The following is a 15,672-nucleotide window of genomic DNA, read 5'->3' as shown; positions in this document are numbered from 1 at the left end:
ATACTACTGCCCCTATATATATCACATACACTGCACCCCCTGTATACATATATACTACTGCCCCTATATATACACTGCACCCCCTGTATACATATATACTACTGCCCCTATATATACACTGCACCCCCTGTATACATATATACTACTGCCCCTATATATATATAATATATACTACTGCCCCTATATATACACTGCACCCCTGTATACATATATACTACTGCCCCTATATATACACTGCACCCCCTGTATACATATATATACTACTGCCCCTATATATACACTGCACCCCCTGTATACATATATATACTACTGCCCCTATATATGTCATATACACTGCACGCCCTGTATACATATATACTACTGCCCCTATATATATCACATACACTGCACCCCCTGTATACATATATACTACTGCCCCTATATATACACTGCACCCCCTGTATACATATATACTACTGCCCCTATATATACACTGCACCCCTGTATACATATTAATAACCCCCTGTATACATGTATATGCCACATCCTGTGTATGTATATGTGTATATATATATATATATATTATAATAATATTATATCTATCTCTATCCCCCTGTATACACTGCAGCACAGGACAAGTCTTGTGTCTTCTGAGTGTTGTCGTAGTCGGGGGCCTCGGGGGAGGGGTACTTGGTGGTGAGTCCTCTGTGTGCTCCTCCCCCTCACCTCCCATCCCTTGTCTCCAGATTAGCCCCTCCCACCATGTACCGCAAGGATAAGAGCATCCAGATGAAGAGCAGCGCCTCCTCCCTGTACAACAACCTGAGCGTGCTGCCCCTCAGCGACAAGAGCCTGACCTACTTCACTGTGGTGCACGCCAACACCGCCAACATGGTGAGCGCCTCCGCCGACGGCCTCAGCTTCTCCCACCGACAGCTGCAGTCCAAGGAGGGGAGCGTGGCCCTCAGCTCCTCCCTCATCACCCAGGTCAGTGCCCCCGGGGCTGCATCCAGACGTTATATATACTGCCCCCGGGGGCTGCACCCAGACGTTATATATACTGCCCCCGGGGGCTGCACCCAGATGTTATATATACTGCCCCCCCCCCCGGGGCTGCACCCAGATGTTATATATACTGCCCCCCGGGGGCTGCATCCAGATGTTATATATACTGCCCCCCGGGGGCTGCACCCAGATGTTATATATACTGCCCCCCGGGGGCTGCACCCAGATGTTATATATACTGCCCCCGGGGGCTGCACCCAGATGTTATATATACTGCCCCCCGGGGGCTGCACCCAGATGTTATATATACTGCCCCCCGGGGGCTGCACCCAGATGTTATATATACTGCCCCCGGGGGCTGCACCCAGATGTTATATATACTGCCCCCCGGGGGCTGCACCCAGATGTTATATATACTGCCCCCCGGGGGCTGCACCCAGATGTTATATATACTGCCCCCCCGGGGCTGCACCCAGATGTTATATATATATACTGCCCCCGGGGCTGCACCCAGATGTTATATATACTGCCCCCCGGGGCTGCACCCAGACGTTATATATACTGCCCCCCGGGGCTGCACCCAGACGTTATATATACTGCCCCCCCGGGGCTGCATCCAGATGTTATATATACTGCCCCCCGGGGCTGCACCCAGATGTTATATATACTGCCCCCCCGGGGCTGCATCCAGATGTTATATATACTGCCCCCCGGGGCTGCACCCAGATGTTATATATACTGCCCCCCGGGGCTGCACCCAGATGTTATATATACTGCCCCCCGGGGCTGCACCCAGATGTTATATATATACTGCCCCCCGGGGCTGCACCCAGATGTTATATATATATATATACCGCCCCCCGGGGCTGCACCCAGATGTTATATATATACTGCCCCCCGGGGCTGCACCCAGATGTTATATATATATACTGCCCCCCGGGGCTGCACCCAGATGTTATATATATACCGCCCCCCCCCGGGCTGCATCCAGATGTTATATATATACCGCCCCCCGGGGCTGCATCCAGATGTTATATATACTGCCCCCCGGGGCTGCACCCAGATGTTATATATACTGCCCCCCGGGGCTGCACCCAGATGTTATATATATATACCGCCCCCCCCGGGCTGCATCCAGATGTTATATATATACCGCCCCCCGGGGCTGCATCCAGATGTTATATATATACTGCCCCCCCGGGGCTGCACCCAGATGTTATATATATACCTCCCCCCCCCCCCGGGGCTGCACCCAGATGTTATATACTGCCCCCCCGGGCTGCACCCAGATGTTATATATATATACCTCCCCCCGGGGCTGCACCCAGATGTTATATATATACTGCCCCCCCCCCCCCCCGGGGCTGCACCCAGATGTTATATATACTGCCCCCCCGGGCTGCATCCAGATGTTATATATATACTGCCCCCCCGGGGCTGCATCCAGATGTTATATACTGCCCCCCCCCCCCCCGGGGCTGCATCCAGATGTTATATACTGCCCCCCCCCCCCCCCCGGGGCTGCATCCAGATGTTATATACTGCTGCCCCCCCCGGGGCTGCATCCAGATGTTATATATATACTGCCCCCCGGGGCTGCATCCAGATGTTATATATATACTGCCCCCCCCCCCCGGGGCTGCACCCAGATGTTATATATATACTGCCCCCCCCCCCCCGGGGCTGCATCCAGATGTTATATATATACCTCCCCCCCCCCCCCCCCCCCGGGGCTGCACCCAGATGTTATATATATACTGCCCCCCCCCCCGGGGCTGCATCCAGATGTTATATATATACTGCCCCCGGGGGCTGCACCCAGATGTTATATATACTGCCCCCCGGGGCTGCACCCAGACGTTATATATACTGCCCCCCCGGGGCTGCATCCAGATGTTATATATACTGCCCCCCGGGGCTGCACCCAGATGTTATATATACTGCCCCCCCGGGGCTGCATCCAGATGTTATATATACTGCCCCCCGGGGCTGCACCCAGATGTTATATATACTGCCCCCCGGGGCTGCACCCAGATGTTATATATACTGCCCCCCGGGGCTGCACCCAGATGTTATATATATACTGCCCCCCGGGGCTGCACCCAGATGTTATATATATACTGCCCCCCGGGGCTGCACCCAGATGTTATATATATACTGCCCCCCCGGGCTGCATCCAGATGTTATATACTGCCCCCCCCCCCCCCCCCGGGGCTGCATCCAGATGTTATATACTGCTGCCCCCCCCGGGGCTGCATCCAGATGTTATATATATACTGCCCCCCGGGGCTGCATCCAGATGTTATATATATACTGCCCCCCCCCCCCCGGGGCTGCATCCAGATGTTATATATATACCTCCCCCCCCCCCCCCCCCCGGGCTGCACCCAGATGTTATATATATACTGCCCCCCCCCCCGGGGCTGCATCCAGATGTTATATATATACTGCCCCCCCCCCCCCCCCCGGGCTGCATCCAGATGTTATATATATACTGCCCCCCCCCCCGGGCTGCATCCAGATGTTATATATATACTGCCCCCCCCCCCCCCGGGGCTGCATCCAGATGTTATATATATACTGCCCCCCCCCCCCCGGGGCTGCATCCAGATGTTATATATATATACTGCCCGCCCCCCACCCCCCCCCCCCCCGGGGCTGCATCCAGATGTTATATATATATATATATACCGCCCCCCGGGCTGCATCCAGATGTTATATATATACTGCCCCCCCGGGGCTGCACCCAGATGTTATATATATACCGCCCCCCGGGGCTGCACCCAGATGTTATATATATACTGCCCCCCCGGGCTGCATCCAGATGTTATATATATACTGCCCCCCCGGGCTGCATCCAGATGTTATATATATACCTCCCCCCCCCCCCCCCCCCCCCGGGGCTGCACCCAGATGTTATATATATACTGCCCCCCCCCCGGGGCTGCATCCAGATGTTATATATATACTGCCCCCCCCCCCCCCCCCGGGCTGCATCCAGATGTTATATATATACTGCCCCCCCCCCGGGCTGCATCCAGATGTTATATATATACTGCCCCCCCCCCCCCCCCCCGGGCTGCATCCAGATGTTATATATATACTGCCCCCCCCCCCCGGGGCTGCATCCAGATGTTATATATATACTGCCCCCCCCCCCCCCGGGGCTGCATCCAGATGTTATATATATACTGCCCCCCCCCCCGGGGCTGCATCCAGATGTTATATATATATACTGCCCCCCCCCCCCCCCCCCCCGGGGCTGCATCCAAATGTTATATATATACTGCCCCCCCCCCCGGGGCTGCATCCAGATGTTATATATATACTGCCCCCCCGGGCTGCATCCAGATGTTATATATATATATATATATACCGCCCCCCGGGCTGCATCCAGATGTTATATATATACCGCCCCCCGGGGCTGCACCCAGATGTTATATATATACTGCCCCCCCGGGCTGCATCCAGATGTTATATATATACTGCCCCCCCGGGCTGCATCCAGATGTTATATATACTGCCCCCCGGGGCTGCACCCAGATGTTATATATACTGCCCCCCGGGGCTGCACCCAGATGTTATATATATATATACTGCCCCCCGGGGCTGCACCCAGATGTTATATATATATACCGCCCCCCCCCGGGCTGCATCCAGATGTTATATATATACCGCCCCCCGGGGCTGCACCCAGATGTTATATATATACTGCCCCCCGGTGGCTGCACCCAGATGTTATATACTGCCCCCCCGGGCTGCACCCAGATGTTATATATATACTGCCCCCCGGGGCTGCACCCAGATGTTATATATATACTGCCCCCCCCCCCCCCGGGGCTGCATCCAGATGTTATATATACTGCCCCCCCCGGGCTGCATCCAGATGTTATATATATACTGCCCCCCCGGGGCTGCATCCAGATGTTATATATATACTGCCCCCCCCCCCCGGGGCTGCACCCAGATGTTATATATATACTGCCCCCCCCCCCCCCGGGGCTGCATCCAGATGTTATATATATACTGCCCCCCCCCCCCCCCGGGCTGCATCCAGATGTTATATATATACTGCCCCCCGGGCTGCATCCAGATGTTATATATATACTGCCCCCCCGGGGCTGCACCCAGATGTTATATATATACTGCCCCCCCGGGCTGCATCCAGATGTTATATATACTGCCCCCCGGGCTGCATCCAGATGTTATATATATACTGCCCCCCCGGGGCTGCACCCAGATGTTATATATATACCGCCCCCCGGGCTGCACCCAGATGTTATATATATACTGCCCCCCCGGGGCTGCACCCAGATGTTATATATATACCGCCCCCCGGGCTGCACCCAGATGTTATATATATACTGCCCCCCCGGGCTGCACCCAGATGTTATATATATACTGCCCCCCCGGGGCTGCACCCAGATGTTATATATATACCGCCCCCCGGGCTGCACCCAGATGTTATATATATACTGCCCCCCGGGGCTGCACCCAGATGTTATATATATACCGCCCCCCGGGGCTGCACCCAGATGTTATATATATACCGCCCCCCGGGGCTGCACCCAGATGTTATATATATACCGCCCCCCGGGGCTGCATCCAGATGTTATATATATACTGCCCCCCCGGGGCTGCACCCAGATGTTATATATATACTGCCCCCCCCCGGGGCTGCATCCAGATGTTATATATATACTGCCCCCCGGGGCTGCACCCAGATGTTATATATATACTGCCCCCCGGGGCTGCACCCAGATGTTATATATATACTGCCCCCCGGGGCTGCACCCAGATGTTATATATATACTGCCCCCCGGGGCTGCACCCAGATGTTATATATATACTGCCCCCCCGGGCTGCACCCAGATGTTATATATATACTGCCCCCCGGGGCTGCACCCAGATGTTATATATATACTGCCCCCCCGGGGCTGCACCCAGATGTTATATATATACTGCCCCCCGGGGCTGCACCCAGATGTTATATATATACCGCCCCCCCGGGGCTGCACCCAGATGTTATATATATACCGCCCCCCGGGGCTGCACCCAGATGTTATATATATACTGCCCCCCCCCCCCGGGGCTGCACCCAGATGTTATATATATACCGCCCCCCGGGGCTGCATCCAGATGTTATATATATACCGCCCCCGGGGCTGCATCCAGATGTTATATATATACCGCCCCCCCCCGGGGCTGCATCCAGATGTTATATATATACTGCCCCCCCCGGGGCTGCATCCAGATGTTATATATATATACTGCCCCCCCGGGGCTGCACCCAGATGTTATATATATACCTCCCCCCCCCCCGGGGCTGCATCCAGATGTTATATATATATACTGCCCCCCGGGGCTGCACCCAGATGTTATATATATACCTCCCCCCGGGGCTGCATCCAGATGTTATATATATACCTCCCCCCGGGGCTGCATCCAGATGTTATATATATACCTCCCCCCGGGGCTGCACCCAGATGTTATATATATACTGCCCCCCCCCCCCCCCCGGGGCTGCACCCAGATGTTATATATATATACTGCCCCCCGGGGCTGCACCCAGATGTTATATATATATATACCGCCCCCCGGGGCTGCACCCAGATGTTATATATATATATACCGCCCCCCGGGGCTGCACCCAGACGTTATATATACTGCCCCCCCCCCCAGTATTGGGCCCTGTGACTGCCCCCTGGTGGTGGGCGATGGTTTCGATGTCCTGTTTCTCTCCTCAGGCTTCCTGGTGTGTCCTGCCGTCCCGGGTCCTGCTGGTTCTAACCTCGCAGAAGGGGATTCAGGTGATGTGATGTTCTGATGATTGGGCCCCCCTCCCCCCCCCCCCCCCCCCCGGGCTGAGCATTGGGGGCGCTCCTCTGATGTGGTCTCTCTCCCTTGCTTTAGATGTACGAGTGTGACGGCTCTATCATGGTGTACTGGCACGCCCTGGATGCACTGGAGACCCCGCAGGGTGAGCATGGGGGGAGATCAGCGGCGTCTCTGTGTGCCGGGCGCTGCTTATCATCTCTTCTCTCTCTGTAGCTCAGGCCGTGTTTGCTCGAGGCATTGCCCCTGCCGGAGAACGTTACATCTGTGTAGGTAAGAAGTCTACAGAGCTCTATGGGGAGATCAGCGGCGCCTGCTCTGTGTGGCTTCTCATACATCCTGCACTGTGGGGAGATCAGTGGCGCCTGCTCTGTGTGGCTCCTCATACATCCTGCACTGTGGGGAGATCAGCGGCGCCTGCTCATACATCCTGCACTATGGGGAGATCAGCGGCGCCTGCTCTGTGTGGCTCCTCATACATCCTGCACTATGGGGAGATCAGCGGCGCCTGCTCTGTGTGGCTTCTCATACATCCTGCTCTATGGGGAGATCAGCGGCGCCTGCTCTGTGTGGCTCCTCATACATCCTGCACTATGGGGAGATCAGCGGCGCCTGCTCTGTGTGGCTCCTCATACATCCTGCACTATGGGGAGATCAGCGGCGCCTGCTCTGTGGCTCCTCATGCATCCTGCACTATGGAGAGATCAGCGGCGCCTGCTCTGTGTGGCTTCTCATACATCCTACACTATGGGGAGATCAGCGGTGCCTGCTCTGTGTGGCTCCTCATACATCCTGCACTATGGGGAGATCAGCGGCGCCTGCTCTGTGAGGATCCTCATACATCCTGCACTATGGGGAGATCAGCGGCGCCTGCTCTGTGTGGCTTCTCATGCATCCTGCACTATGGGGAGATCAGCGGCGCCTGCTCTGTGTGGCTCCTCATACATCCTGCACTATGGGGAGATCAGTGGCGCCTGCTCTGTGTGGCTTCTCATACATCCTGCACTATGGGGAGATCAGCGGCGCCTGCTCTGTGTGGCTCCTCATGCATCCTGCACTATGGGGAGATCAGCGGCGCCTGCTCTGTGTGGCTCCTCATACATCCTGCACTATGGGGAGATCAGCGGCGCCTGCTCTGTGTGGCTTCTCATACATCCTGCACTATGGGGAGATCAGCGGCACCTGCTCTGTGTGGCTTCTCATACATCCTGCACTATGGGGAGATCAGCGGCGCCTGCTCTGTGTGGCTCCTCATACATCCTGCACTATGGGGAGATCAGTGGCGCCTGCTCTGTGTGGCTTCTCATACATCCTGCACTATGGGGAGATCAGCGGCGCCTGCTCTGTGTGGCTCCTCATGCATCCTGCACTATGGGGAGATCAGCGGCGCCTGCTCTGTGTGGCTCCTCATACATCCTGCACTATGGGGAGATCAGCGGCGCCTGCTCTGTGTGGCTTCTCATACATCCTGCACTATGGGGAGATCAGCGGCGCCTGCTCTGTGTGGCTCCTCATACATCCTGCACTATGGGGAGATCAGCGGCGCCTGCTCTGTGTGGCTTCTCATACATCCTGCACTATGGGGAGATCAGCGGCACCTGCTCTGTGTGGCTTCTCATACATCCTGCACTATGGGGAGATCAGCGGCGCCTGCTCATACATCCTGCACTATGGGGAGATCAGCGGCGCCTGCTCTGTGTGGCTTCTCATACATCCTGCACTATGGGGAGATCAGCGGCGCCTGCTCATACATCCTGCACTGTGGGGAGATCAGCGGCGCCTGCTCTGTGTGGCTTCTCATACATCCTGCACTGTGGGGAGATCAGCGGCGCCTGCCCTGTGTGGCTCCTCATACATCCTGCACTATGGGGAGATCAGTGGCGCCTGCTCTGTGTGGCTTCTCATACATCCTGCACTATGGGGAGATCAGCGGCGCCTGCTCTGTGTGGCTTCTCATACATCCTGCACTATGGGGAGATCAGCGGCGCCTGCTCATACATCCTGCACTATGGGGAGATCAGCGGCGCCTGCTCTGTGTGGCTTCTCATACATCCTGCACTATGGGGAGATCAGCGGCGCCTGCTCATACATCCTGCACTGTGGGGAGATCAGCGGCGCCTGCTCTGTGTGGCTTCTCATACATCCTGCACTATGGGGAGATCAGCGGCGCCTGCTCTGTGTGGCTTCTCATACATCCTGCACTATGGGGAGATCAGCGGCGCCTGCTCTGTGTGGCTTCTCATACATCCTGCACTATGGGGAGATCAGCGGCGCCTGCTCATACATCCTGCACTATGGGGAGATCAGCGGCGCCTGCTCTGTGTGGCTTCTCATACATCCTGCACTATGGGGAGATCAGCGGCGCCTGCTCATACATCCTGCACTGTGGGGAGATCAGCGGCGCCTGCTCTGTGTGGCTTCTCATACATCCTGCACTATGGGGAGATCAGCGGCGCCTGCTCTGTGTGGCTTCTCATACATCCTGCACTATGGGGAGATCAGCGGCGCCTGCTCTGTGTGGCTTCTCATACATCCTGCACTATGGGGAGATCAGCGGCGCCTGCTCTGTGTGGCTTCTCATACATCCTGCACTATGGGGAGATCAGCGGCGCCTGCTCTGTGTGGCTTCTCATACATCCTGCACTATGGGGAGATCAGCGGCGCCTGCTCTGTGTGGCTCCTCATGCATCCTGCACTATGGGGAGATCAGCGGCGCCTGCTCTGTGTGGCTTCTCATACATCCTGCACTATGGGGAGATCAGCGGCGCCTGCTCTGTGTGGCTCCTCATACATCCTGCACTGTGGGGAGATCAGCGGCGCCTGCTCTGTGTGGCTTCTCATACATCCTGCACTATGGGGAGATCAGCGGCGCCTGCTCTGTGTGGCTTCTCATACATCCTGCACTATGGGGAGATCAGCGGCGCCTGCTCTGTGTGGCTTCTCATACATCCTGCACTATGGGGAGATCAGCGGCACCTGCTCTGTGTGGCTTCTCATACATCCTGCACTATGGGGAGATCAGCGGCGCCTGCTCTGTGTGGCTTCTCATACATCCTGCACTATGGGGAGATCAGCGGCGCCTGCTCTGTGTGGCTTCTCATACATCCTGCACTATGGGGAGATCAGCGGCGCCTGCTCTGTGTGGCTCCTCATGCATCCTGCACTATGGGGAGATCAGCGGCGCCTGCTCTGTGTGGCTTCTCATACATCCTGCACTATGGGGAGATCAGCGGCGCCTGCTCTGTGTGGCTCCTCATACATCCTGCACTATGGGGAGATCAGCGGCGCCTGCTCTGTGTGGCTCCTCATGCATCCTGCACTATGGGGAGATCAGCGGCGCCTGCTCTGTGTGGCTTCTCATACATCCTGCACTATGGGGAGATCAGCGGCGCCTGTTCTGTGTGGCTCCTCATGCATCCTGCACTATGGGGAGATCAGCGGCGCCTGCTCTGTGTGTCGGTCACTTCTCTCTGTCTTAGGGACGTCCTCCGGCCTCATCCTGGTGTTTGACATTCCTGCTAAAGGCACAAACATCACCCTGACCGAGGTCCTAGCCGAGCACCGGGACCCCATCACCGACATCGCCTGCGAGACGTGCGAGGGGAAGGTGAGTCTGCTCTAGAGCCCTCTGACCTCTCTGGGCTGTGGCCTCCTCTAGAGCCCTCTGACCTCTCTGGGCTGTGGCCTCCTCTATAGCCCTCTGACCTCTCTGGGCTGTGGCCTCCTCTATAGCCCTGTGGCCTCCTCTATAGCCCTCTGACCTCTCTGGGCTGTGGCCTCCTCTATAGCCCTCTGACCTCTCTGGGCTGTGGCCTCCTCTATAGCCCTCTGACCTCTCTGGGCTGTGGCCTCCTCTATAGCCCTCTGACCTCTCTGGGCTGTGGCGCCCTCTGACCTCTCTGGGCTGTGGCCTCCTCTATAGCCCTCTGACCTCTCTGGGCTGTGGCCTCCTCTATAGCCCTCTGACCTCTCTGGGCTGTGGCCTCCTCTATAGCCCTCTGACCTCTCTGGGCTGTGGCCTCCTCTATAGCCCTCTGACCTCTCTGGGCTGTGGCCTCTCTAGAAGCCTCTGACCTCTCTGGGCTGTGGCCCCTCTATAGCCCTCTGACCTCTCTGGGCTGTGGCCTCCTCTATAGCCCTCTGACCTCTCTGGGCTGTGGCCTCCTCTATAGCCCTCTGACCTCTCTGGGCTGTGGCCCCTCTATAGCCCTCTGACCTCTCTGGGCTGTTGCCTCCTCTAGAGCCCTCTGACCTCTCTGGGCTGTGGCCCCTCTAGAAGCCTCTGACCTCTCTGGGCTGTGGCCTCCTCTAGAAGCCTCTGACCTCTCTGGGCTGTGGTCTCCTCTAGAAGCCACTGACCTCTCTGGGCTGTGGCCTCCTCTAGAAGCCTCTGACCTCTCTGGACTGTAGCCTCCTCTAGAAGCCTCTGACCTCTCTGGGCTGTGGCTCCTCTAGAAGCCTCTGACCTCTCTGGACTATCCCTATATTTGTTAGGATTCTCTCGCTGACTTGGTGACGGCTGATGATTCCGGTGTTTTGTGCGTCTGGAAGTCGGGGGAAGATTTCCGGTTGGTTACAAAGATCTCAGCGTACGGGTGAGTGACCACAGGGCGGGCTCTGTTGGGGTCGGGAGTGGGGCCGGGCTCTGGGGGTCGGGAGAGGGGCCGGGCCCTGGGGGGGTGGTCGGGAGTGGGGCCGGGCTCTATGGGTCGGGATAGGGTAGCCCGCAGGGACCAGGAATATTTTATGTCCCAATCCCCTTGAAGAGCTCAGTCCCAGGATTGGACGCGCTGGTGCGGCCGTTGTTACTGGGTCGGCTCCTCAGTACCGGGGGGGGGGGGGCGGGGGATTAGAGAGCTGTGACCCTCTTCTGCCTCCCCCAGGGTCACCTGCTCCTCGGTGAAGCTTTGGTCCGGGGTGATCGCTGCAGCTTATGGCACGGGGCAGATCCGGCTGTACGACGCCCGCACCGGAACCATCAGTGCTGAGCTGGACTCCCACGCCCGATGGATCTACGCCCTGGACATCGCCCCCGAGACCGGAAGAGTAAGTCACATGTGGGGGATGGGGACTAGGGGCCTCTCTCTGGGGCCCGGGGATGGGGACTAGGGGCCTCTCCCTCTCCCTCTCTCTCTCCCTCTCCCTCTCCCCAATGTGCGAACAGGGTGCAGCTCACACACCTAGACACATCCTTACACATCAGTCTCATCTGTCCCTAGGACAATCTCCTAGAAGCTTTGTGTCTTGTTCACCTGTAGCTTAGAAATTCCCGTCTTGCTTTTCTAGCAATGTGTCCTCCTCGGTCGACTCCCATTAAGTCCACTTTGGCTCAAACAACAACGGCTGATGTAATCTGACAGTGATGTTCTTTGAGCTTGAAGTTTCTCTTGGCTCTTTTGTTACTATTCGTCTCTTTGATTTGTCGTCAGTTTTTCTCCTGCGGCCGCGTCCAATCCCAAAGATCTTACATTTCTGAATAATTTGTGTAACTGTAGTTACTGGAACATCACGCTGCTGGGGGATGGGCTTATAAAACCTTAAAGGGGTGTTCCAGGAATCAGCAGAATTCCTATACAAATGGGTCCTTAAATAGAAGCTCATATGTAATGAGTTATGTAAGATGTTGTGGTCATACACAGTAATGGAGATAAAGACTCCCGGCCCTTTAATCAGTCAGAAGATGTCCACATCACATGTCCTGCAGCCGCCTGGGCCGGTCATGTGATCACCACGTGGTTTGGCTGTAGCGCATGCAGTATGGCCGCTGTGTGGTGATGTGCAGGGATCCTCATCACTGGGAGCAGAGCAGAAGAGGGAGGAGGAGTTACTGAGAGCTGAGAGATCATGGGAGTTGTAACTCTCCCTACACTAGAGAGACCAAAAAATCAAACTATTTATCAGACGTTTACATTCCCGGAATATCCCTTTAACGTCCTTGTGTACCATTTATTTTCTAAGCTTAAAATAGTGTGGTACAGACCATGTGACCAAACGGCACAGGCGGCGGTCCCAGACACGGCGCACACACCTGTCCCTATAGGGCAGTGATGGTGAACCTTTTAGAGGCCGGGTGCCCAATCTACAACCAATACCCACTTATTTATAGCAAAGTGCCAGCACGGCAATTTAAGTAGTAATATATTGCTACCTGTTCTACCACAACTTTCAATTATATCGGCCTCTTGAGGACAATAAAACAGTTGAAAGAATAAGGGCAAATTTGGACTAATGTTGCAGCATCTGGCTATGGTCCCACTGTACAGGAAGAAATGTGGAGCCTAGAGGAGCTTTAAAGAAAATCCTCCCTTTTCCACATGTTCTACCTCTTCCTGCAGTCCCAACAATCAAGAAAGTGTTGCTTTAACATAGCCCTGAGAGCTGCATTTCTTGCCTCGCCTAGGACTGCAGGATGATTCTTTGAGTTCTATGTCGAGTGCTATGTTGATGGCTTGGGTGCCCAAAAATAGAGCTCTGAGTGCCACCTCTGGCACCCGTGCCATAGGTTCGCCACCACTGCTATAGGGTGACATGACCACCCCACCCCCTATAGGTGACATGACCACCCCACCCCCTATAGGGTGACATGACCACCCCGCCCCCTATAGGGTGACATGACCACCCCGCCCCCTATAGGTGACATGACCACCCCCCTCCGTCCCCTATAGGAGACGACATCCCTGTACGTCGCTGACCTGTGGCCCCTGTGTTGTCTCTCTGCAGCTTCTCTCGGGGGCCGAGGACTCGTTTGTACAAATTTGGCAGCTGAGTCGCAGTGAGGATTCGCGGCTGATTGAGGTGATGTTGGGGGATGTTGGTGATTGGGGGGATGTTGCTGGGATTGGTGATTGGGGCGCTGTTTGGGGATTGGGGTGATGGGGATTGGGGTGATGGGGATTGGGGCGATGGGGATTGGGGTGATTGGGGCGATGTTTGGGGATTGGGGGGATTGGGGCGATGTTTGGGGATTGGGGCGATGTTTGGGGATTGGGGCGATGTTTGGGGATTGGGGCGATGTTGGTGATTGGGGTGATGGTGATTGGGGCAATGTTGGTGATTGGGGTGATGGTGATTGGGGCAATGTTGGTGATTGGGGTGATGGTGATTGGGGCAATGTTGGTGATTGGGGTGATGGTGATTGGGGCGATGGTGATTGGGGTGATGGTGATTGGGGTGATGGTGATTGGGGCAATGTTGGTGATTGGGGTGATGGTGATTGGGGCAATGTTGGTGATTGGGGTGATGGTGATTGGGGCGATGGTGATTGGGGCGATGGTGATTGGGGTGATGGTGATTGGGGCGATGGTGATTGGGGCAATGATGGTGATTGGGGCAATGTTGGTGATTGGGGTGATGGTGATTGGGGCAATGTTGGTGATTGGGGTGATGGTGATTGGGGCAATGTTGGTGATTGGGGTGATGGTGATTGGGGCAATGTTGGTGATTGGGGTGATGGTGATTGGGGCAATGTTGGTGATTGGGGTGATGGTGATTGGGGCAATGTTGGTGATTGGGGTGATGGTGATTGGGGCAATGTTGGTGATTGGGGTGATGGTGATTGGGGCAATGTTGGTGATTGGGGTGATGGTGATTGGGGCAATGTTGGTGATTGGGGTGATGGTGATTGGGGCAATGTTGGTGATTGGGGTGATGGTGATTGGGGCAATGTTGGGGATTGGGGCGATGGTGATTGGGGCAATGTTGGGGATTGGGGCGATGGTGATTGGGGCAATGTTGGGGATTGGGGCAATGTTGGGGATTGGGGCGATGTTGGGGGGGATTGGGGCGATGTTGGGGGGGATTGGGGCGATGTTGGGGGGGATTGGGGCGATGTTGGGGGGGATTGGGGCGATGGGGGATTGGGGGGTGCTGTCTCTTTGCTGCCCTCTATGTTAACCCTTGTGTGTCCATCTTGTGCACAGGTGGAGCACCGTCACTCAGAGTGTGTGACAGACACCCAGGTCTGTGGAGCCAAATTCTGTGACCCCCAGGGCTCGTCCTTTGCCGTGACCGGCTACGACCTGAACGAGATCATCAGATACGTGCAACTGTGAGCAGAGCCGCTGCCCCCCACGTGCACCCCAACCCTGGGCCTAGAGACTGCAGAGCCCCCCAGGTAGAGCCCCCTCCATTAGATGCAGGCAGTGAGGAATCTGTCTTGGGTGATGATACGTATTGGGAGCTCCTCCCCTTTTGCCGGTCTGTTGGAGCTATGTAGGACGTGGAGACTGGAGACTTCCCCGGCAGTGACGGTCCGTACATGTGCAGGTTATTACATCTCGTACTGGTGCAGGAGCCGCTCTAATTGTGGCTTATGTGTTATGGGGATCCTCCATTCATTGGTCCTTTCACATGTTTTACATATAGAGGAGGAGCCATGATCATCGGGGGATGGAGTGGGAGGTGCCTGACCTTCACCTGCACGCTGCAGCTTTTACATGTCACCGTTTTCTTCATACAAATAAAGTTAATGGTATTTTGTATTGCTGTCGGAGGGGCTATATATATATATATATATGTGTATGTGTGTGTATATATATATATATGCATGTGTTGTGTTTGCAGGTACCAGGTGCTGCCAGACCTCGTACATTAGTTCCAGGCAGTGATGTAATAATGTGTCTGACCACAAGGTGTTGCTCTGGAGCCGAGCAGCAGTGCAGGACGGGGGAGGGACTCTATATATTAACCCTCTGCCTGCTGATGGATGTATAAATATTCAGCCCAGACACAAGAGGAAGCGCGTGATGTCACATTACCCTCTCCTGAAATACTCTGCGCTGCTCCATCTGTCACATTACCCTCTCCTGAAATACTCTGCGCTGCTGCATCTGTCACATTACCCTCTCCTGAAAT

General features: G+C 55.7%; 1 protein-coding gene across 2 annotated transcripts; it reads left to right on the top strand.

The window, feature by feature from the left end:
- Window positions 1-662: 662 nt before the first annotated feature.
- Window positions 663-15,297, top strand: WDR54 (WD repeat domain 54). Of its 2 annotated transcripts, none has more exons than XM_072132272.1 (9): window positions 663-873; window positions 6,732-6,794; window positions 6,898-6,964; window positions 7,036-7,092; window positions 10,299-10,426; window positions 11,314-11,414; window positions 11,703-11,865; window positions 13,540-13,614; window positions 14,739-15,297. In XM_072132272.1, exons 1-9 carry the CDS (start codon window positions 742-744, stop codon window positions 14,868-14,870), a joined length of 918 nt encoding a protein of 305 aa, XP_071988373.1. In that variant the 5' UTR covers window positions 663-741; the 3' UTR covers window positions 14,871-15,297. The 2 variants fall into 2 exon arrangements, with proteins under 2 accessions (XP_071988373.1, XP_071988372.1); XM_072132271.1 differs by having other exon boundaries at window positions 670-966.
- Window positions 15,298-15,672: the final 375 nt, after the last annotated feature.

This window comes from Engystomops pustulosus, unplaced genomic scaffold (genome assembly GCF_040894005.1).
Source record: "Engystomops pustulosus unplaced genomic scaffold, aEngPut4.maternal MAT_SCAFFOLD_314, whole genome shotgun sequence".
Taxonomy (NCBI): domain Eukaryota; kingdom Metazoa; phylum Chordata; class Amphibia; order Anura; family Leptodactylidae; genus Engystomops; species Engystomops pustulosus.
The sequence above is the reverse complement of the archived record's forward strand: the minus strand, read 5'-3'. Positions and strand labels throughout refer to the sequence as shown.